Source organism: Pituophis catenifer, unplaced genomic scaffold (genome assembly GCF_029215685.1).
Source record: "Pituophis catenifer annectens isolate HBS135680 unplaced genomic scaffold, rPitCat1.0.hap2 SCAF_2, whole genome shotgun sequence".
Taxonomy (NCBI): Eukaryota; Metazoa; Chordata; class Lepidosauria; order Squamata; family Colubridae; genus Pituophis; species Pituophis catenifer.
Genome location: NW_027256882.1, coordinates 233390390 through 233415820, shown reverse-complemented (window position 1 = coordinate 233415820; position 25431 = coordinate 233390390). Strand labels below are relative to the sequence as shown.

Sequence of the window (25431 nt, the reverse complement as noted above, 5' to 3'; positions counted from 1 at the left end):
ATTATATTTACATTTAGTATCACATATAACGAATAGCAATAGTAATTATTCCAGATCAATTATGGAAGTGCTTAAGTCAATGCCCTGTGAAAACACTAGTTAAACAAGCTGCTATTTCATTATGTCTTAAAAATAAAAATCTCCTTAGGTTTAATTTACCAGAATTCCCACTGCTATCATGGAAATTAATTACATAAGCATGTGGCATAAAATGCTTTGCTCTTTATGTTGAGTTTGATTTTCTGAGCTCTCTAAAGCATAAGCATTAAAATTTTATTGGGTTACAGTTTCATATACTTAGCTTATAGAACCAAACTCAGATTTCCTCATGTTACACACCACACCAGAAAGCTTGTGGGCTAAAATGTATCTGCAGTACACAATCCATAAAGAGGCCTAAATTTACTCAGTTTTTTCATCCATTGTACATTCACTTTTCCCCCAGCTGTCTAGTGCATTTTTCCCTTTTTCTACTTACATAAATCCATTCAGCCCATTTCTTCATTTACTTGTCAGAGTATAGGATTGGAATGTAAAGAAAAACTTTCAAATGGAATTTTAATATTTATGATGGCCAGTGAAAAATAGAAGGGTGATAAACATAACATACATGAAAAACAGTTTCTAAGATGCTTATCTATTACCAAAAAAAAGAATAAAGATTTGCATAAAATACATATCTATTAAGTTGTACACAAACATTTAATTAAATATAACCTTTATAATTTAAATTGATGAACTCCATTGTTATATTTTTAATGACAGATTAATAGTTTTATTCATATCCATCAAAATCAGTGGTGGGTTTCAAAAGTTTTTACTACCAGTTCTGTGGATGTGACTTGGTGGGCGTGGCATGGCTTGGTGGGCGTGGCTTGGTGGGCATGGCAGGGGAAGGATACTGTAAAATCTCCATTCCCACCCCACTCCAGGGAAGGTTACTGCAAAATCCCCATTTCCTCCTCAGCTGGGACTCAGGAGGCAGAGAATAGATGGGGCCAGTCAGAATTTTTACTACCGGTTCTCCGAACTACTCAAATTTCCGCTACTGGTTCTCCAGAACTGGTCAGAACCTGCTGAAATCCACCTCTGCATCAAATATAAAGATTATAGGAAACATGAAACAGGAATAACCACATGCCAGTGTAGCACTTTCATATACAGAAAAATATAGACCATCTGACTTTTATTAATTCTACTTACTGAACCTGAAGATTGACATTCATAACATAATATTCCAGAAGGTTGTAAAATAGAAATCAAATACCTCATCTTAAACTGATGGAAATGCCTGCAGTTGTCTAATAGTAACACAAGATACAGCTTAGAGATTTTAGTATGTTTGTAGTAATTAATTTATTTTCAAGTTTTTATAGGCAACTTTATAGTGTTTTTGTAGAAATAAGTCCAACTTAATTTATTGGAATTTATTCATAGGACGAGTACCGAATTATAATATGAATTGTCTAGAAATTTCCGAAACAGATGTACACCCACCTAAATATTAAAGATGGCAAGCATCATTACAAAAAAATAATAATTGTGTACTTCTTCAAAAATTAAAGACTTGATGTTCTTGTTTCTGAAATATTATTTTATTTATGTGAAACAGAAGTTCATATCAATAAAATGGTTAAGGTTATTTAATTGAGTTATAATTCTAGGTTTAGAATCATTGAGAGATACAGAACACAGAATCTTAAAAATAAGTGGGTGGATAATGGAAGGTTCCAAAGAGCTAACACAAAATTTATTTCCAGCTTAGAAAAAAATAGATGCAAACTAAAATAAAAAATAAATGTGTTATAAAATATCCTTTCCATACTTGCTCAGGAGTAAATCTATCAAAAACCAATAAAGCTTTCTCTCAAAACTGTCTGCATAAATTTCAAACTCAATGTACTTTCTAAAATTAACTTCGATCTTAGTGGAGGGAAAGATAGTTATAGATATTACTTTGACACATATGTCAAAGTAATATCTATAACTATCTTTCCCTACACTACACAAACCATGCTGATTGCAAGTTCTGGGAATTATAGTTCCAACATATTAGAAATCTTCCACTATGTTTTTTAAAAGTCTTATGTTTAACTGCTATAGTTTGGGAAAAACTAAATAGCCTAGCGACTGGCAGAAAACTCAAGGGCTGTGAATAATTCTAAGAAAATAAAACAGTAATAAATTGTGACATCTAACTTACACATGTGGGCTTAAATCAGATGGGTGAATGGAGTTATTACTTTAAGTTTTCCATAAACGATGCAACGTCTCTTAAACATGATGGCTGCTACAAGAGAAACAAGCTGGCTTTTAATAGAATGAACATGTATATTGAAATTTATGTTAGATATCATTGGCAATGTTAAAAAAACCTGTGTTAGTCAGAAATCATGCCTTTTTGTTCAGCATATGGAATAATATAAACTTGGACATATACAGGTAGCCTTCAACTTACAATAGTTCATTTAATGACCATTCAAAGTTACAACAGCATTGAAAAAAGTGACTAATAACCGTTTTTCATGCTTATGACCGTTGCAGCCCCATGGTCATGTGATCAAAACTCAGATGCTTGGCAACTGACTCATATTTATGACGATTATTTTGTCCTGGAGCTATGTGATCATATTTTGCAACATTCTGACAAGCAAAGTCAAGGGAAAAGCCAGATTCATCTTACAACTATGTTATTCACTTAACAACTGTGGCAAGAAAGGTCATAAAATGGGGCAAAACTCACTAACAAATTTCTTGCTTAGCAAAAGGAAATTTTGGCCGCAGTCAAGAACTACCTGTACACTACTGTTCTATTTCATAAAGTACAATCCAGACTGACTACATCACAATAAATTGTATGAATATTTGTTGATCAGTAACATCCCGAGAATGTCATTCTCTCCTTTAAGTAAGTTCCCCTGTCCTGAATAAAAAAAAATATAAACTCATATCAATCCATCACCCATGACATGGTGAGCATTTCTGTGTTTTGTTTTACTGATTTTAAGGTGCTAATCCAGGATGTGAGCTGAAATTAAAGAGGCTTAATTGACCAAAAATAGAGTCTGTTGCATGAATAATGGGGCAGACTAATTCAGTACAGCACCCCAAGATTTGGCTGGGTTAATCAATTCTGGGTACCCATGGAAAGATTTGAGGAACTACAGCAGAGCAGCGGAAAAAGCAACACTCTTGAAGTTGAACCCATGCAACTGCTTGGGATAAAAACTGAATAAAATATTGTAAATCATCTATATCATCAAATAGTCAATTTATTTTGTATTAGTTTTGATGTGTGAATATAGAAATGTATTTAGAACAGAAATACAAGCTTGGGTTGCAAAGCCAATTCTCCTGATACATTATTTTGCATCAACTGCCATCTAGTGAGAAAGATTAGTTAATTTAAAAAAGCAGATTTATTCCAATATGATATCAATTACATTTATCAAAAACATCACTGTGCTTATTGAGAAAGCAAAAGCTTTCTGAGCAAAAGAGATGGGTGGTGTGGAAATGTGATAGGTATCTGATGATAGGATATCCTGCTGTTTCTGCAGGTCCAGTAGCTCCTGTAGAAAATGATCACTTCCAAATTCCCTCCTGTTGTACTTCATATGGAGTGGGAACTCTTAATAGACATTTGCTGTAAACATGCCTTGAATAGATGCACTCTGTTTGGAGTGAGCAGTCCCACAAATAATCAGGCCTCAAGCCATGAAGTACTTTTAAACAATGATATCCCAATCTTTAGTCAAATATAAGCTTAACTGAACAGTTTAATAATCTTGTAAAATTTAGACTGGTATTGCATGTGTTATGAATGTACCTGCTTGCCAGACATACACAATACTACATTTTCTTTTGTATGTTTCTTTTAAACAGCTGTTTTACTGTGATCCGGACAACTCTGGAATTTATCCTCTTCATCTTTGAATATTTGCCTAGTATCAAATTAATAAGGGTTTTTATCTTCTATCTGAAATACCTCGTTATGTTCTTTTTAAATAAATATTCATTTATTTGTGGTGAGATTGGTCTAGTTTTCAAGGGGGAAGGAACAGCTAAATCATTTAGCAGTACACCTTTACCTTATATGGCCAAGAGACTGCAATACTGAAATTATTTAACTTTTTGTATGTTTATTTTTTAATTGCCTGAAAGGCAGCACAGATTGTAATATCTATATCTCTCCCACATACTGGGTTTATAGGTATTCTAAACATGCTATCCCATTCTTATTGAAAATAGCTGACTGTTGCAGAAAAGAATGTAAAGAGGCTTTTGCCATGCAAATTGCCATACCATTAATTACATGAATTAATCAAGAACACTTGTGAAGTCTTGTTTGAATAATGTTCTCTGCTTTGTTCCATTTTGCACCATTGTATCATATTAGTCAAAACATTTCTATCTCATCACACATGCCATGAAATTAGAGAGAGAGGAAAAGAGAGAAATAATATATGGATGCATCTGAGCAGTGATGTTTTGGAAACAATTTTATATCAAAGAAGCAATTGCTATATAAAAGCGTATTACACATTGATTTAATCTGTCTGTAATATGAGAAATAGTATTATAGTATAATTCCTGTTATTGTTAGCTTATGTTACAGTGTATATGTCAAAAAGGGTTGTATTATGGAGGATTATTATACCATTTCTATATCAACATTTATTTAAAACATGCATTTAGATACCCATCTTGGAGTGCAACTCTGGGTGGTTCACAAAAACAATAAAAAAAACATAAAAACAAAGATGAAACCTGGTGCTTCAGCCAACCTCCTGAGATGCCCTCAACAAACATCTGTAGGCTCTACCCTAGCACCTTAATTTTAAAGCATTCTTTAAGGGAAGAAACCTGGATCATGACCACTTATCCACTGGTGAGTAGTCACATAAAGAGCATTTTGCAATAGTCCAACTGAGATGTGACCAAATCATGAATGACTATCAGCAAAGTCTCTATCTTGGGACGTATGCAGTCGGCACACAAGATGAATCTGTGTAATGCCTCCTCTGGCCACCGTTACCACCTGCTGTTTAAGCAGGAGCCACAAGTCCAGGAGAACCTCCAAACTGCACACCACTTGTCTGGGGAAGTACAATCCCATTAGGAATCAAAAATGAAATTTTAGCAGACCCTGGAGGGCTGAAAACCCAAAGCCATTCCATCTTACTAGGGTTGAATCTGAATCAATTCTTCCCATTCAAATTTTCACAGCCTCCAGGCACTATATCAGTACCTCAACAGGATCACCTGACTAGCTAGAGTTGGAGATGTGCAACTGAGTCTCATCAGTGTACTGATACCGTACCCAATACTGACATATGATTTCCTCCAGCAGTTCGTATACAGATAGTCCTCACTTAACTATGTTAAATCGGACCAACAAGTCCATTGTTAAGCAGTCCTAATTAATATTGTTTGCTGTTGTAAAGTATGACATCACTTGACCATGTCAATGTAAAATGCAGCAGTTTTGGTTGCAATCATTAAGCAAATCCCATGTGGTCATTAAGTGCAACCTTGTGCCAACTTCCCCATTGTCTTTGCTTGTTAGAAGTGGGAAGTGAATGTCATAAATAATAATCACATGAATGTGGAATCTTCTGGCTGCCATATTTGCAAACTGGTGGCAAAGGCCCAAATTGGAATCACCTCGCTACAGACACTACAATGACTGCAACTACAACATCTAATTGTAAATCTCCTTATTCAGCAGTGTGATAACTTTGAATAGTCACTGAATGTGTGGTTAACCAAGGACTTATCTGTTTAGGTTAAAGAGGAGTGGTGAGAGACCTTATCACTGAGACACACTACACTGATGACAAAGTTGTGAACTTGTCAGAGGCAAAACTAAGCTTAATAGGGACAGTTATACCTACATATTTTAGAACATGTAGAGGTATTCATCAGATCTTGTTATTATGAAGTTAAAAAGCACAGGAACCACGAAATGTTTTGAAAATAAGCTCTCTCCCATGTGTACTGCACTCCACTGAACATTCAATGTGATTTATAGCCATGCAACTATGTTTAATTTTATCCTTATAGAGCAAAACTTCACAGACAAGTTCAAACGTCCTATTAAATTAATAAAATTTATGCCATCTTGCAAATGCAGAATGGTATATTAAGCATTTATGAGCAGGCTTTTAAAGTAGTGTAAATTCTATGCCGCCCACTTTGGCAACATGCTTCCAATTGGCCTACACTGAAGGGAAAAAAATGATTTTCTACAGAAATAACTAGAATCAACTACTTCCTAACTTCAGACTCAGTGAAGATCAGACCTTCTTAAATAAAATCTAAAGGAAACCAACTAGAAACCTGCGGTCAGAAAAAGCCACATATTCAAAAGCATCTTTGCTTCAGCTGCATTCTGGAGAATCAACATGGCAAATAGGATTGGAAAGGGAGAGCTTAAATTTGTCACTCGTGTTAACATTTTTGCTGTGGGGCCGTTGGTTCTTCCTCTGCTTAATCTACCTCACAGAGTAGCAAGAATAAAGAGGCAAGGCTCTACCAGCATAAAGGCTTCCTGTTGTTTGTTGTTGTTGTTGTTTTGTAGGAATAGAATTCTTTATTCTTTATTGGCCAAGTGTGATTGGACTTACAAGGAATTTGTCTTTGGTGTATATGCTCTCAGTGTACATAAGGAGAATAAAATACATTCATCTATATAAATAAAAATGTAAATGTCCGTTTGTACATAACTGCACATCTCCGAAAGTTCTTCACCAATTGCTTTCAAATTTTGACACAACGTTGCATTCAACTACGGCCGTGTTTTTATATACCTATATTATATACATGTCACAGCTGTGACAGGTAAAAACATGAAAAACATTGGAAAACATTGAAAGACGTTGACAAACATTGAAAAACATTGAAAAACAGCACCATCTGCTGGACGTAAAACCAACATGGCAGCCTCCCAGCCCTGATTACGCTCAACAGATTTCTGCTCCTTATATTTAGATTCTCCATATTGCTTCCAAGAAACTGCACATTTGGAAGGCAGAGACGCCCAAGGGCCATATCCTGCCACCAGGCTCTGCAGGTGGCCCCCTTGCCCGCCGCTCTTGGGGCTCCCTCCAAAGAACACCTGGCAACGAGGCTGCCTGGGTCCGCTGAGCGGGAACCCTCCATCCCTCGCCTGACCCGAATCGCGCCTGGCCCAGTGCTACCACGGGCCCCAAGGTCAGAAAGACCAGCCACTAACCGGCGCTTTTTGTAAATCTGGTCGGTGAGTGGGAGATGGAGGCAACTGGAGCCTCGGGGTCGCCTTTGACCACTGCTGCCTTTGATTCCCACGTGGGCACTCTGGCAGTTCACGGAGCCTACACAAAAATTTTGCCCTCTGGCAGAAAAGGGGCTCTGGGGAGGCTTCGGGGGGTGGAAACGGGCAGGAGGGAGGATGGCTGGCCCTCCTTCATTTTGCCTGGAAAAGCGGGGGATTTAATCATTGGCCGGCGGGGGAGAACTGCGCAGCAGGGGTCGTGTGGTGTACGTGGCTCCTGGCTTTGCTGCTTTCTTCCTTCAGCCGGGAAGCCCCAAACAAGCCTCGAACCCTCACCGCACCCCCTCCCTCCCTCCCTTCCCTTTCCTTCCCTGGTATGCGTCTCCCCGTCGAGCCCCCAGAGAACATCTGTGTAGGGAGGATGGAGGCAGCCCCCGGGCTTCTGCTGTGGTGCAGAGAGCTGCGAAGGCCTGGCCTGAAAAGGTAAGGGCGATGGCGGGGGATGCAGAAGAGGCTGGGCCAGAGACAGAGATAAACAGAGAGAGAGGGAGAGAGAGACATAGAGAAATACAGAGACGCGTGGGGAGGGAGAGACTCATACAGAAATAGAGAGAGTGGGAGAGAGAGACATAGAGATACAGAGAGAGGGGAAGAGAGAGACACATAGATACAGACAGGGGAGAGAGAGACACAGAGAGAGATACCGGGGGGGGGGGGGAGAGAGAGACACATGGAGAGATACAGAGGGGGGGAGAGAGACAGAGAGACAGAGAGAGGGGGGAGAGAGACAGAGAGAGAGAGAGATACAGACGGGGAGAGAGAGAGACATAGAGAGATACAAAGAGAGAGGGGGAGACAAAGAGGGAGGATTTTGTGGTTCCCATTGTTTTTTAGCAACCGGTTCTCTGCCCTAATCACCATCTGGGTAGGCGTGGCTTGGGGGCTGTCATGTGATGATGAAAGTGAGTGACCTCGAGTTGGCCACACCCACCAAATGTTCATGGAGAGTTTGGAAATTCAGCCTCGCTCTTTTAGCCCAGCGGAAGCACCAGACTGGGCCACAGCAATCCATGGCTGGGTACAGCTAGTCAAGAATAAAAAGATACAACACTTAGTGATAGGGTTATTAATAAGCTATCAATTGTACTAGGAAACAAGTCAAAACAATATAATTGAAAGATACAAGCAACATGGTTATAGTAATAAGTGGGAAAATAGATACTACTAAGGAAGAGAAGAATAATAGTAATACAGTCTTAGTAAATTATTTGAGTGTTGTGGGAATTAGTTGTTAAGCAGAGTGATGGCATGGGGGGGGAAACTGTCCTTGTGTCAGTTGTTCTGGTGTGCAGTGCTCTGTAGCGTCCTTTTGAGGGTAGACGTTAAAACAATTTATGTCCAGGATGTGAGGGGTCTGTAGATATTTTCACAGCCCTTTTTGAGTCCTGCGGTATACAGATTCTCAATGGAAGGCAGGTTGGTAGCAATTATTGTTTTTTGTTTGTTTGTTTTTTTTGCAGTTCCAATTATCCATTGAAGTCTTTGTGTTTGTCTTGGTTGCAGAACCAAACCAGACAGTTATAGAGGTGCAGATGACAGACTCAATAATTCCTCTGTAGAACTGGATCATGTAAAATTCACACTGGATTTTTTTGATTTAATTTGATTTATATTTATATGCCGCCCTTCTCCGGAGACTCAGGGCGGCTTACAATGCGTTAAGCAATAGCCTTCATACTTTTGTATTTTATACAAAGTCAGCTTATTGCCCCCACAAACTGGGTCCTCAATTTACCTACCTTAGAAAGGATGGAAGGCTGAGTCAACCTTGAGCCTGGCAAGATTCGAACTTACTTTAATTGCAGACAGCTGGTGTTAAATTGCAGTGCCTTGTCTGCAGAGCTATCCAGGCTCCTGGATAAATTTACCATGAAAAATTGCCACAGATCCTAAACTTTCTAAGGTTCGGAATCTGTATGGCGACATGACTTGGCAACTACGCGTAAAAAACAAAATTAGTTTTTTTTTTGGGGGGGGAAGGGGGCAGGGAGCTCTTTTTCCTCTCGAAAGCGAAAACGTTTTTTCTAAGTTTTCGCACCATGAGCTACATCTGCTCCTTTACAAAAGGAAGACGGACTCCGCCGCTGGCGCCACGGCCGATATAGGAACCGATGACGCGCGAGGGGAAAAAAAAGAAAAAAAAAAGAGAGAGAGAGAGAGAGAGAGAGAGAGAGGCGCGGCTCTTCTTCTGCCTCTCGTGTCATGGCGCCGGCACCCCGTGAGGTAAACAGAAAGTGCCGGATGGAGAGAGGCCGGCGCGACCGAGAGTGGGCGGAGGAAGGCGGTGAGACGGTTTTGTTGTGCGACGGGGGCTGCTGCGGGCTTCCGCCTTGGCACAATGGACGGAGAGCAGTAACCGAAGCGGGGACAGGAGCCGGCAAGCGGCCGTGACGGCGGGGCGAGGGGCGAGGAGGCACGACCGGCGAGAGCCTGTGGCCCGAAGAGCGGCTGTATTCTCGTCTAAGTGAGTGTTCAGCCTTGTCCCCTGTCGACCCGTCTCTCCCGCCCCGTTGGGCGGGGTATATAGGGAGACACGGCCTGACGCCCTCGGCCCCACCCACCTCCCTAGTTACCCACCAGCCGCCCCTGGTCGGTGGGATTCCCCATTGGGGGAGGGGGCGAGGGGGGTTTCCCCGACGCCAGCTGAAGAGCACTGTGGTAGATGGGTGAGGCGGACTCTCTACGAACTCTCTCTCTCCCTTGGGCCTAAGTCATTACCTCGGTTGGAGCTCCTCCTCCTCCAGCTGTGGCTGATGATGTAACTGCCCCCCCCTTGGGGAGGAGGACTCCCAAGTTGCCCCTGCTGTCATAGACGTTTTCGCGAATCTATTATGTATTCCCTTTACCGTCTGCTTATCCTATGACATACACTATATAGCCTTCTGCAATCTGTTTTGGACGGCCAGCTCCTTTCTCCCTAACTAGATGGGCTTTGAAGCGTAGCTGGAGGGCATTATATACAGGAAGACCGGATTCGATTATTTGATCCACATTTGCCTCAGAATTAATGTTCAGATGTGGCAAGAAGAGATTTTTTTTTTCAACTGCGTCTCTGTTCACTTGAGAAGGTTTATATAGGCTTAGAAAAACGTATGCTTTCTCAAGCAGCAGTGAATGCAGGTACACATTTTATTAAATGATGGCCTTTATTGTCTACTTGTCTTAACGTTGCAGTGTGAAATGGAAAACAAAAATCCAGATGTCATTTTAAGCATGGTGTGCTCGTAGATTTAGAAGCATTCCTGCAGATGCAATAATATTGCAGTAATTACAGAAATAAGTTACAGTAATTTATTATTGAATGCTTCCCGATCTATAAACACATGATGCTAAAATGAAATCTAATGTTTTTCTTTCACACTGTAGTGTTAAGACTATGGACAGATTACTTCTTTCTAGAAATATACTGTATAGCTACCCTCATGGGACATTCATGTGATTTCTTTTGTGGAAAAAAAAAATGTGGGAACACAATGACATTCTATGTACTCTGGTAATGCCGTTTACATTTGTTCAGGTGAATGCAGCCTTGACAGTTAGGTGGAATTTGTTCTGCCCTGTCGCTTTGCCATATAAAGAGTGGGATGGAGCCCATCAAGTGGCTCGTTTGATAGTCTGTTGTCACCAGAGGGGAGGGAAGTTATTGTTTTTTAATTCTTTTATATTGGGGTTGGGGGGGGTTGTTGTTAAGCCACCCAGAGCCACTGAGAGTGAGTGGGCGACCATATAAATTTAACAAATAACTATTCTGAAAGATGTTTTAGTAAATCACATGGCTTCCTCATAGGCTTTGGGTGTTTCTAATAGGCACTGTTTTTACTACATAAACATACAGTACTTAGTAATGTATTCTGTAAATAAGCATGTCTATGCTCAATAGGGCTCTATTTTCTTGTAAGGTTTGGGTTCTGTGCATCTTTATAGTTAAAGCTGTACTATAACAGCTTGGGAAAAAACTTCGTTATAATCAAGCTCTTTTTAGAAGAATTAATTATGTGCAAAGTAGTTACCTTGATTTATTAAAATAAAGCGGTGTAGAAATCAAATTTTCATGTTAAATCAAATTTATAGTATAACTTCAGTTTTTAGTTTGTCAGATCAAAATTCATTGAGTATGTTTTATGTGGCATGCCTAGTGAATTATGTAATGGATTATCTTTTTTTCAAGAAAACTTATCTTGGTTCCTCAAGAGTTAATGAACAGAATAGAGTTGAAATATGTCTCTTACAATTTGCCTGCAATTGTTGATTTATGTTTTTAGCTGGTCACATCTACTTGCATTTCTAATTGCCATTAATTCAACAATCTCAGAGTATTGCAGTATGATATATGAGCTCCTTTCTGTAAGGTTGTCAAATGGGGAGGCAATGAGTTAATTTAAGTCTGAAAATAAGTGATTCCCTTCCTGGTGATAAAGGCCTCACTTGTTAAATCATATTGCCGACTGACAGTTGCATGAGGAGAGTGATGTCATTTAATGATTTATGATATACATCATTGAAGTGACTGGGCTGGGATGGTTTGCTTTTGGAGGCAATTGAGCTACACATTGTATTTATATTATTTACTACCCTGGGATAGAAGCTGTTTTTCAGCCTATTTTTCCTTGTTTTTGTTATCTTGTACTGTCTGCCAGATGGTAATATTTCAAAAAAAGGGTGCCCAAGATGAGATGAATCTTTAAGAATGTTTTGAACTTTCTTAAGGCAGCGGGAGCTATAAAGTTCATCCAAGGAGAGGAGAAGGCAACCAATGATCCTCTGGGCAATAACGTTAACCCTCTGGAGTGCTGTCCTATCTGCTACTGTGCAATTAGCAAACCATACACAAGTACAGTAAGTTAAAATACTCTCTATGGTACAGCGGTAGGTCATCAGCAGTTTTTCATTCAGTTCTTTCCTGAGAAGTCTCAGGTAGTATAATCTCTGCTGGGCCCTTTTGACCAGTGCTGCAATGTGAGTGCCCCAGGTCAGGTCCTCTTTTATGATAACACCCAGAAACTTAAAACTGGCCACTTGCTCCACTCGGTTTCCATTGATAAGCAAGGGCTGGATATCTGATCTATTCCTTCTATAGTCCACTATAAGCTCCTTGGTCTTATTGGTGTTAAGGACCAAGTTACTGTCTCCATACCACGAAATCAAGCGGTCCACCTCATCTCAATAGGCAGATTCATCCCCCCCCCTTCCCGGAGATGAGTCCCATCTGTTCTAAATCTGCAAATTTAGTAATAGTATTACTAGCATGAGTGGGAATACAGTCATGCACATAGAGTGTAGAGTAAGGGACTCAACACGCAACCCTGTGGTGTACCAGTGTTAAGAATAAGGGCTGAAGAGATATGATTACTTAATCTGACCCTCTGAGAGCGGCCAGATAGGAAATCCATAATCCAAAGGCAGATTGAATAAGAAAGCCCAAGATCCATAAATTTAGACACTAGTCTATGTGGAAGCATTGTGTTAAATGAAGAGCTAAAATCTACAAAAAAACCCGTTAACCACCTGAAATTTGCCAAAATTAGCACTGAGGGCACATCAACATATAGTCAATTTGTAAGATTTAAGATTGGTACCACTTCTCTCTAAATTTCTGTCTCTTGGGAATAAATTCAGAATGTTACTTTAAAATCCCACCACTGCGTATTGTCACCATCTTATTTACTATACCGTCTTTGGAGCTTAGTGCTTTTTTAGGTACTGAATGTGCTTTTATGATCATTATTGAAATAATGGGCATTGTAGAATGATAGGTATATATGAATATACACAGATATTCAAATAAATTCCTAAAGTATGTAGGTTTTCTGGAACATTTATTCAGCCTTCCTCAACTTGCTACTATCCTGTTGCTGTATTTATCATTCCCTGAATCCCCAGCCAACACGTGTATCCCCAGCACATGTGAAACTTATCAGGCTGAAGAACTTTGATTTAATTTGTTCTAGTATATATAGCTAAAATAGCATCCATCAATATTAGAATATTTAGTAATATATTTATTGTGTTTGGATGATAACTTTTTATCTCAGTTTCATAACATGATGTATTCTGTTGTGTATTATGCTAAACTTGAAAGAAACAGTACAGACCTCATACTGAAAATGTCCTGCATAAGTGGCTTGGTTGTAGTTTGCTTCAGGTGCCTTGTGTCTTGATATATGGGATCGACAATTTGAACTATCCCATATGTTCCCATAACTATCCCATACTCTTGCAAGTACCTGATCTTATTTTGAAATTTTATTTTAGTTTTTCCATCATCCACAGGGAAAGAGTAAGCAGTGATTACAATGGGCGATGCTGCAAAATCTTGCTATACGAGGCGTAATAAGGACTGGGGAGTTACAAATGAGGAGGATTTCCAGAAATGTGCTTCACGTCAAGTGATGGATGATTGTGGAAATGGACACGGTAGCAAAGTGGACACCAAATTTGAAAAAAGAAAGGGAACATCAAGTGACTATGGAACAAGTCCTAGAAAGGGAGCGCATGCTGCTTTGAGTAGTCCAAATTCTTCAAAAAACATTGTTTACAATCAAGGGGCAAGAATAAATGATTCTTCAAAAGACCAAATTAAGAAATGGGTGTCTGACAACCATCAAGCTAATTCCAGCAATTGGAGAGAATTCAAATCTACAGCCTGGATACCTGTGATTATCAGACCACGGAAAGAGTTTCCTCATGAATGTGAGAATTTAGGAGGCAGAAGTAGAAGAAGGCAGCTCTTTAGAGACCTGACAAGTGAAGATTTATCTGATAGAAAAGGAAATTCTGGTAATACATATTTTGATGATCTTCTGTAGATTAACACTCATATTTTTCTGCAGTCATTACTAACTATTGAAACTATTCACACTATTGAATATTGAATAGTTTGAACCATTAAACTATTATATAGTTTGATATAAACTTTGCTACAAGTTTAGCCAATATTGGTAGGTATCTTCTAATCCTCAAAAATATTAAAGTAGACTTGTTACAACAATTCAAGCAGTTAATGTTATGAAAAGATTGAAGGATATATAATATTAATGTCAATGCAGTTTTAGGTGGTCTGTTATACTTCTGTTTTAACTTCAGCTTTTCCTCTGGCAAATCTAGAAGTTTCTTTGCAGAGAGTATAATAGTGTGTTCTGTGAGGTAAGTGGGTGTACCACTGACCTCCCATAATGTTTCAGTTAAGACCATTATAAGCATTACTTTAAATATTTTAGGGATGACATAATTTCCATTGGTTCAGGTTGCTGCCAAAAAATTTAAGTGCCAGTGTCAAAACTGTAGCAGCACCATGGGGAGTAAGCTACACCAGTCCTACTAAAATGAAAATGTGTGAAAGTTGCATAGTGCTATATTGCTTTTGTGCAGGATCCATTCCTTTCAGTGGACATAAGTTTGGCTGAATTCTGCTTTGTGTGCCTTGTGTAAATAGACACAAATGAGAGCTTTTTATAGGACATGGCCTCTTTCAAATATTGCAGTGGTTCTTTTTAAGAACTGTCATTTGTTTTTAAGTAAAAATTTCAGTATTACCGTGCTTTTCCTTTTTCATCTTATATGCAGTATTATTCAACTTAACCTGATGTTAAGACATGAGTTTAAAAGTACACATTATTTTCAAACTGATGTACTAGAAATTTAAAGTTGCACACGTGCTAGAGACATGTAAATAAAACTGCATAGGACTGTCCTGTACTTTTATTTATTTTCTGAGTATCTTTTCTATATTGTACTCTCTCTGGTTGGGTCTGCCTCCAGAGTTTTTAAACCATGACTATTACTTTTGAAAGTTCATTGCTCAATGTTCCTCAGCAAAGTTTTGCCATATTATCAACACATGCTGTGCTAATAACGGTTAATTTATGCAATATCTTAAGATAATTCTTTTTCTGATAACCGCAAAAAAAGAAATGAAGAAGCATAGGAAACCAAGGAGATCAAGAAGAATAAAAAAAGAAGACAATGATCAGGATGATGAAATGGATGGACCCGTTATAGATGAGTCTTTACTGACAGCAAAAGAATTACTGGGGTTGCAGCAGGCTGAAGAACGACTTAAGAGAGACTACATTGAGAGACTGAGGAAGGTAATATTTCTGCCACATACATGCTTATTTAAACATGTATGTGAACCAGGGTTGGGTAACACACGTTCAAATATATTAGAAAAGCAGAAATAAACAAGTTTGGGAAAGCATAAGAATTGTCTATTTGAGAATTATAGGGCTTTGCTTTCTTATACTAAGTAGCAATGGTTTAGATAAATTTATTATAAATTGTTACAAGTTTTGATTCAAATGGCCAGCGGGTATATTAGAGTAACATTTGAATATGTGTTTTTTAAATGTGCAGCAAAGTATCTAAAAAGTAAAAAAACTAATGAGCAACCCACTGTAGTGGAATCATCTTCAATACAATTTTGCAGTTGTAGCATATGAATACTATTCTGAATACATAAAATATAAATATTATATGCCAATATTCATACTCAAAATCAGCCTTAGCCCAGCTTGGTTCCTTCAAGATCTCCAAATTTCCCAGTTTATGAGAAGTGAGAGTTGCTATCCAACACAAATGGGAGGCTCCAGACTAGAGAAGGCTATTACAAACAATACCCACAGAGCATAGAATTCCAGATGTACCCAATATACAGTGGTAGAATGACAAGCCATTAAAAAAAACAAAACCCTAAATGATTCTGAGTTCTTAGGAGTACAAAAATGTAAGTTCTGACAAAGTATTGTAGAGCAAACCAGACATAACTGCAGGAAACAAGTAAATGCAGTTGAATATAGAATGGTTCAATATATAACAACATTGGTCAATCTCTGGTAGCATTCTGAAGTTACTGGCTTACTATCTTTGACTTTGGCAGTATTTGCAGTTAAAATTCTCTAATTTAACAGAGGGTGAAGATGAATTACAGGAACTGTGTGCAGATCACATGGGAAAGGTGAAGTCATTAAATCAACTAGAAACTGGAATATGCCCAGCTTTAATTGGGCAAGTAGTTCCCAATATGTTTTATGACACTATAATTTTTCTTGACAAATATAATTAAAAAATAATTTATTTTTCTCTAGCGACCTCGAAGCTACCCAACAGCTAAATATACTTGCAGGTTATGTGATGTATTGATTGAGTCAGTGGCATTTGCTCATAAGCATATCAAGGAAAAAAGGCACAAGAAAAACATAAAGGTGAGTTAATGACAGTAAAAACAACAGCAATATTCAGTTTCATGATGTTATAAAAAGGGAGAAGAATACAAATGTGGTCCTATTTGTGTTTTGTGTCTCTATGTACTAAAATATATTGATTTCTGCCTAGCTCTTCTAATCAACTCTGCTTTGGGTTCTGTGAGCATGTAATTGTGGAATGTGATATCACACACAAAGCCCCATGTAACCATCAAGACAACAGAAATTGTGTACCATGTTAAACAGATAAAATATTAGAACAGCAGTTAAGAGCAGCAACTCATTTTCACCATAGAGCTAGGCAGCAATCCATTCAGCACGCTTAGGGCCTTCTAGAAAAGTCTGTAAAAAAAAGCTGGTTGTTTAAATGAGGAGGATACTTTCAGACTGCAGATTGAAGTGGGCAAGCAGGAATACATTACAGGTAGTCCTCGACTTATGACCACAATTGAGCCCAAAATTTATGTTGTTAAATGAGAATTTGTTACTTTATTCATGTCACTTTATTCAGTGCCGTTGTAATTTTGAATGGTCACTAAATGAACTGTTGTAAGTCAAGGACTACCTGTAATTAGGACATTTATTTGCATTGGATGGGAAACAGATTCTCAAATTCTTTGCCTAAATGTAGTCCTTATAGCCTTACTGCTAAATGAGTAAGCCATTCATTTAGAAACCATTCAAAGTTACAACAGCATTAAAAATAGTAACTTACAACTGGTCCTCGCACCAATGACCATTGCAGCATCCCCAAGGTCACACAATCAGAATTCAGGTATTTCGTAACCTGCATGTATTTATGACAGTTGCACATCCTGGGTCATGGGATCACCATTTGTGATCTTCCCAGATGGTTTCTGACGAGCGAGATCTGTGGGGATGCTGGATTCACTTAACAACCACCTGATTCACTCAACTGCAGTGATTTGCTTAGCAACCATAAGAAAAAGGGTCATAAAATAGGGCCTTAACCACCTTGCTTAGCAATGGAAATTCTGATCCCAATTGTAGTTCTAAAGTTGTATTTCACAATCTCAAGAAGATTTTTTTATTTTTTTCATAATTGGTTTGCTGCCTTGGCAGCTATTATTTTTTTGGTTTGTTTGCTATGTTTTTATTTTTCTTTGGTGTGGAAGCTTCTTGAGATAGACATCTATATTTTGTGTTGTTACTCTTCCAGTTGTCATTCATGTGGGCACAATGGGTTGGATCTAAATTTAATGAAATTTAGTATTAAACCACTGAACTTAATAAACTTAGAATTAATTCTGAGTTGAAATGTATAAGTTCACTAGATTTAATGTTATTGGAATCAATAGAGTTGAATATTAGTTCTAAATTGATATAATTGATTTAACTACCCATAGTTACGACTAAAATGAGATCTAATATTTTGTATGCATTAGTAATATTTTATGTGTGCTCTCTTTTTCTTGCAAAAGGAATGTTTTTGTGATTGAATTGTGATTTCTATGTTCTGATAATAAATTCTCTACTGAAGAGATAAATTATAATGCCCTTTGGAGGTACATTTGAATGTATTGGTTGTTGGGTTTTTTTACCAAGATATGAAGGAAAATCAGTCATATTGTTTTAAGTGATTTGTGCACTAGCATTGATATTCTTACATTGTTAAAATATTTGACGTATTTAGATTGCTTTATATTTTATCTTTAAAGGAAAAGCAAGAACAACAACTGCTGAATGCACTTCCTCCACCAACACTTTTGCAAATTGAAGCTATCCGTATAGCCGTTCAAAAAGTAGTAGAAGAGTTTGGATTAAATAATGAAGATGTCGAACAAAGGCTTGGAATCAAAACTACTATGGAAAATATACTTCAACCAAAATTGCCAGGTTATTATTATGATTATTATACATAGATTTTTATTTTAATAACTTTTAACATGTCATGGCTGTGAATATTTTCCCTGCATTTTAGCAGCATAATGCAAAATATGAGCCTAAAACAGTAAAATTTAAATACCATATTACTGAAAAAGTTACAAAATGAATTGATACAGAGAAATCATAAGAATATCTAAATTTTGTCTCTTAATTATCGATGAGCTAACTTCAGGGGTTTTTGAAAGATGAGCCTTCATCTTCAGCCTTCACCCTTCATAATAACTCCTTTTAAAATTCTGGATTAGACTGTCTTGGAGAACACTGGGCTTCTCGTGGTTTTTCCGTTTGATTTTAATATTCTCATTTTCTTTCATTAATAGATTGTTCTCTAAGGTTATATGGTTCTTCCTGGAGCAGATTTGGCTTTAAAAATTCTGATATAAATCTGGATATCCAGTTTCCACCCAATGTAAGATATTAATGTTACTAGCAAATACAGGATAAACTGAGTTGTAGCAGTCTGGTTCTTCAGTCTATATTTATGACATGTTGATATTGTAAATTGATGGATTAAAATAACAACTTTGGGGAATGTGTTCATTTGAGACTTTTTTTATTTTTGAGAAATAACATGTTCCTATTTGTTTAGCAGAAGTATTTATCAATAAATTTTGAATCTGCATGTACTTATGGATTGAATGTAATAGCATTGTTCTCTCAATATAAAATGTATATACACGTATATAATGTATAAAATATATAAAATGTAGTGTAGATGGCTGAAGTACTCTTTGGAACCTATTTGATCTGGAAGGATAAGGATAAGATGCTACATGAGTGGGAGACTGTTCACGTTAGCTTAAATCCAGCCCTATTGGCATAAATTAAAATTGAAAATTAAATTTATTTATTTATTAATGTATGTATTAAAAATTTTATTGGCCACCTGCCCTACCACAGGATAATTTCCCCCCCTTTAATGTATTAATCAGCATTGTGAACACATGAGCCAAAAAAAAAATCCCTATTTTGAAAGGAGTCACAACATTTTGGCGGTTCATGTGGATCTTTGGCAGAAGACAAGTCACAAAGAACAGTTGTGTTAGAGCAGCTGTAACATTAGAAAAAAGCAATTTTATACTGTTCCTAATATTTTCAAACAGTAATTTCAAACAGGACTAATTGGATAGTTTAAATAAAAAGAGATTAGAAAATTAATTGTTCTGCTGGACTGATATTTTGAAATATTGCTGGAAAATATTTAGGAAAATGTTATATTTAACTTTTGTTCTGCTCTTCTTCATAGATGTCCCAACCAGATGTTCTCTTACTTGTACAAGAAAGCCTGAAGAACAATGGTAAGAGTTCAATCTATAATTATTTTTTTTCCTCATCTGATATGAAAAAATAGCATTCCTTTGCACTCATAAACAATTAGTTGTGAATAGGTGGTACTGTAGATCAAAAGAATTATATTGGATCAGAATTTTTCTTCATCATAGAAAAATGTCCTCTGTTGCCCTAATAAATAAATAATTAAGGAAGATAATTGCTTGGAGGAAAGGAGCAGAATAGTAATTTTCCTGTAACCCCTAGCCTGCAGTGATACATTATACTGAAGGGTTCCCAATCTTTCAGGAGAAAATATTCAGGATGAGTAAGAGCATTAGAAAATAAGGGAGTTGATTTCTTTCCTCTTTCCTCCAATCATGTTCTATCATTGGGAACATCCAGTGCATGGAGTTCATACAACTATTACGTCCATCTCTGATTTTTTCAATGATAGATGTAATTGTCCATTTCTATATACAGCAAAGAAGAGACTTTAGTGTACCAGTATAAGGGACACCAGATTGAAATGTTGGGTTGGAATGGGGAATACTTGGGGTCAGGCCTGTAATTTGATTGTCGAGCTGTGATTTTCACCATAGAATATTTAAAAATGAAGTATGAATGAATTGTTGCTCAAATTCTTTAGGGATTGTGGTGATGGGAAGACATAATGCCCAAATGTTGTTAAATCTGATTAGAGATATGTACTAACAGGGATCTTTTAGCAGCACAAAGGGAAATGCCTTGTACATCCTGTACTAGATTGCCATAGGGAATTCTAATTTATGACTTCATTAAGACTAATGAACACTAGTTCTTCTAGTTTGTTGGTTTATAGGACTAGTCTAGCAAGAATAAAATATATACTTAAACACATACTAAAATTGGAAACAAAATGCTACTGAAACCATTTCTTTCAGAACAGAGTTTTACTAAAGAATATTGTAAATCACAACAAAAAAAGTTTCTAGTAAAAGCATTTGTGTTATCTAGAGCAGGGCTGTCAAACTCCCGGCCCACGGGCCACAAGTGTCACAGGCTGGCCATGCCCACGCCCAGTATAGCGGAGGGGAAAAAAGTCCCAATATGTCATGTGACGCCACCATGACAACATGAGTTTTACACCCCTGATCTAGAGAGTCTGCAGTAGTTAGGTAATATTCAGAATATTTAGTTGACATATCTCATTCTGTAACAATTGTTCATGCACCCATATAATAGGTGGATTGTATTAATTATAACCAGTTCGCCATTCAATCCAAGGGTATTTTCAGAAGAATGAAAAAAATAGAACTTACAGTCAATTCGTTGCTAGTCAAGCTCAACTTACATATGTTGCTGTATGATATATCCTTGGAACTAGTTTCATGTCTTAATGAAGATACAACCTGGCCAGCTTACTGAGGCCTCGGGAATTAATGAAAGTTTGCTGCTGAAAGAAGGGGTATAAATCTTCAGATATTCAGTATAATATGTGATAACACGAGTTAATGTCAAATCTGCTTATTGATTATGTAATCTTAATTGGGCAAAACTCTAAATTGTACGGCAATGATTTTTGAACCAAGACAGCTCATATGGGCTTAGTTACAGAACGTGTCCAAAATCTGCATTTATGACATAATACAAATTGTCCTGTAACATTTTCTGTGATAAACTCCTGATGTTTGATCATGCTATAAAGTTCAACATGGGCTATTTTCAAAGCAGATACAACTCTGAATATCTCTCCAATTTTTAAAGAACTTTTCCAGTGAAGGCATTGCATTAGGAGCTGTGTCACTGTCATTAGCAGCTGTGGCATTGAAAATCTGGTAAGGAAACAGCTCTGAGATGGGTCAGGGATTGTCTAGTCATAGCTAAAGTTTGAAGGGCAGGTACCAGATCCAAACGTAAGATCAAGCATGTATTTTACATAACTGGACAGAGTATTTCTTTTTTTAAAAATTAAACTTCTTGAAAATATATTCTATTTCATTTTCTTATAATCCAAAATAGATTTGTATTGCTATTGAAATTGAAGTTCAGTTAAGATTTATTTAACAAGTGCAATAAACTATATACAACAAAAGTTACCATATGGAGTACCCACACCTGATAATTTCAAATAGCAATTCTATACTGTGATTTCACTTGTTTCATGCAAATTGCATCCATGTGAGTCCACCAATAAACTACAGAAAGGAAACATACATTTTCTGTTTCATTTTTCCTTCAGGAGAGACATATTGGTACGCATGTTTCTTTTGGTACCATGATTAATGTGGCTTTCTTTTTTCCCCTAGAATCTTTTATTGATGTTGATGCAGATTTCCATGCTAAAGTGCCTGTGGTGGTGTGCAAAGAAAAACAAAGGTCTCAGTTAGCAAATTTGTGTGTTCCTATAATATATCATAATGTAAATTATATATGGCCACACCTAAATTACCATTCTTATTAAATAAATTCAAAGAGCTCTACTTACAGAGCAACAATAAAAGTGAATTCCAGACCACAAACCTCATTGGATCAAATGAAAAGCCTATTAGTTTAGCATCTTGATCCTGCAGTGCTCATTTGGATGTTTTTGGGAAGTTGCAAGCAGGTGCAATAGCACTTTGCTGCTGGTGGTCTCAGCAAGATATATTATTTGTGGAATATAGCAGCCATGATTTTTTTCATGTCTTAGAATTACAATTACTAGGCATGATCCATGGTTATCTAATCCTCTTTAAAGCTATAAATTGACAGCCTTCTTATATTTTGTCATAGTAGATTCCCATTGAATGAAACATTTCTTTCATTTGTTATAAACTTCTCACTTTTTAATAGTACATTCCACTCTCAGATTAAACTTAATTGCTTGTAATGGCAGCTATCTATTTTTCTTAGCAATGTTGTATAAGTGTTTTGTTACTCCTTCACTGATGTGTCTTTGATTTCATACTTCAGCCTTAGAGTATGGTGGTGTCTCTGTTCTTTATCTCATTAGATGTGCTTTCTTCCAATTAGCATGTTTTACATTATGTAGGATTTCTATCCAAAATGTTAAGGTTGGGATACTGGAATATTACTATGGTGATATAATGGCTGCAATCCTAACCCCAGCAGTGTTTTTTTTCAAGAGGCAACTGGAGTTTATTAGAACTAGAACTTGAGTTAGAACTGAAGAAACTTCTTGGATGAGAAGTGAATCATTTTCAAGAAAAAGAAACAAGAATGTCCAGTTGCCTTTTGAAAAAAAGCACTTTTGGGACAACTATAACCTGGATGATTGAGAATCTATAGACATCTGCAATCCTAACTTACCTATGCTGAAATAAGTCTCAATGAATGGATTAATACTATAAAAATGAGCAAAAAATGCCATATTTTTAGTATTCAGCTTGATTATGTGCCATCAAGTCATTTTCAACACCTACCATAGTAACCGCATAGATAGATTTTTTTTTTCTATGATAGCTTGTCCCTTGCCTAGTCCTTTAGGTTTTCCAACACCAGGAATCCAATCTGGAAAAGGAGGATTTATTATCCTGAAGTAAATAGTGAAATATAATTATTTTATTATCTTTATAAATTTTACTTGCCTAAAATTTCATTTGTCATCATTATAATAACTGGGTTTTCCTAGCCTTACTCTTCTTAGTTGCAATTTATATGCAACTAAATATATGTAAAATTACTTGTAATGTGTAATCACCATATTAGCACTGTTTCAGATCAATGGACTTCACTGCTAATGGAAAATACGGTAGATATGCAATTTAGTTAATACAGACCCTAATCATTCCTAAATTCTTTTATTCGTCTTTAATAGAATGCCATTTCACTGGCCTGTTCTGACAGAAACCCTAATAATTTACATGTAGGTTTATGTACTATAATCAAAAAAAAAAAAGAAGTAAGTATCAAATAATTTCAAAGAACAATAATTGTAATTGCTTCTCTCTTTGATGGATTTCTGGATATACTTCCAGCGTATGTTAATCTAGTGGTCCCATTTAGCTTGAAATAAAAAGTGCTATTTTTCATTTAAGGGTCTTGCCCAGAAGCTATCTTAAATGCACAATGATAATTTCAAACGATTATCTTTTAAAACTCAATGTAGTTAAATGATTCAAAATATCTCTATTACAGTAGATTGTAAGTACTTTTTAAATTACTACTTCTTGTTAGCTGACTTGAGTCTGGTGTGGGCAGGAAGGTGGAATTTATAGCAGTAACATCACCAGTAACAACAGATGTAGCAGCAGATAAAGTTGTTTTTAATGTCCTGGGCAAAATCACTACTCGTTGCCATTGAATAGCAAGTTCTGCTCATGATACTGCATCACCTTGATTTCTACCAGAAATTTTATTGCAGAAAAAAGATGGAGAGAATGTAGCATTATTCTTTTCCACCACAGCCACTCCTTTCTAGTTGTGTATTCTTCTGTCTCATTTTGCATATCCCAGAATGAGAAAAAGTTAACGTTTCTGTGTTTATTATTTTAGTGGCCTTGTTTGCAGAGTAAGTGCAGGAAATGATAATGCTTGTCTGACGACAAATCACTTAGCTATGGTTGGAAGATTAGAGCCTCATCTTGTGTCCTTGGTCATTGCTTTCAGACACTGGGCCAAGGTAGGTTTTGTTTAGTAGCAAAACATGTTTATTAATACATAATCAAATATATATTCCATGTGTACTCAGTCTGTTTTGGAAAAAGTAAGAAGATGCATCCTGTAAATGTTGGGCAATATTTCTACTACTGCAAAGGGATTTACCCTTCCTTTAGCTGTCCTCCCCTCTGGAGTGGGACAACTCGCTGCAGCCAACTTGCCATGGCCAGCTCACCATGGCCAATTAGCTATGGGACAACTCACCACGGGACAACTTGTTGTGGAACAATTTAACAATTCTATTTAATTATTTAAAATAAATATTGTTTTTAATTTTTGCCATTCACATTTCATTCTGTCCCTCCTGTTGCATCCGTTCTTTATATTCCACCATTTCTTGATATTAGTGTAATTCTTGTCCCGCAGCGAGTTGTCTTGCGGCAAGTTGGCCATGGTGAATTGGCAGTGGTGAGTTGGCCATGGAGAATTGTCATAGACCCCTCTCCTCCCCCTCCACCCATCTGTTTCATAAAATCTTGAACCAATTTTGCTGGCTTGTGTAGGTTAAAGAGAGGAGGCTTAAATTGTTCCATTAGTTCTTCGGCTCCAAAAAAAAAAGTTGCTCATCTTAGAACTCCATTTAGATGGATTTCTTAAGGGGTAATTTTCTATAGTTCTGTTATGAAAAGAAGGGATCAGGAGTTTCTCTCTTTTTCTTAGGGCTTCTAACTGGAAATAATGTATCTCACATAAGGATGACTACCTGTTTTAAAGATAGCAGCTAAATATTTAGCAGTTTTCTTTATTAATCATTGAATGCTAAATACATCCATAAGAAGAATATATCAGTGATCCTAAAGTAGTTTAGAAGAGGGTAGTATTTGTGGCTGTTCCAGATTTTGAATTTTCTTCCCTAAAGTAAACATGAGTTTGTTGATCAGAAGATGATAGGCTTGCTTTTATACTATTATGAGTCTTAATCATAACAGACTGGAAGGATATGGAGGTAATAAATAAAGTTAATAAAACCAATTTTTTGAAATTATGGTTAAGCTATATCAAGTTATAGTATAAAGTTAAGCTCATTGACTTTTTGGATTGTGCAGCTTTGCCAGAGTATGACATACACACACATACCCCTTTCATTCATTTCCCAAT

General features: G+C 36.9%; 1 protein-coding gene across 4 annotated transcripts in view; it reads left to right on the top strand.

The window, feature by feature from the left end:
• The first annotated feature begins 9628 nt into the window (after positions 1–9628).
• TUT7 (terminal uridylyl transferase 7) overlaps positions 9629–25431 on the top strand; it is a 34802-nt gene continuing 18999 nt past the window's right edge. For 2 of the 4 annotated variants that reach the window (XM_070938680.1, XM_070938678.1), the window contains exons 1-9: positions 9629–9779; positions 13586–14092; positions 15224–15402; positions 16399–16515; positions 18195–18372; positions 18744–18832; positions 19670–19721; positions 21981–22050; positions 24169–24295. In XM_070938680.1, the coding sequence (XP_070794781.1) occupies positions 13609–14092; positions 15224–15402; positions 16399–16515; positions 18195–18372; positions 18744–18832; positions 19670–19721; positions 21981–22050; positions 24169–24295 (1296 nt within the window). In that variant the 5' untranslated portion in view covers positions 9629–9779; positions 13586–13608. Of the gene's footprint in view, positions 9780–11952; positions 12152–13585; positions 14093–15223; positions 15403–16398; positions 16516–18194; positions 18373–18743; positions 18833–19669; positions 19722–21476; positions 21510–21980; positions 22051–24168; positions 24296–25431 lie in introns of those variants that run through there. The other 2 variants (XM_070938679.1, XM_070938681.1) reach the window with 2 other exon arrangements.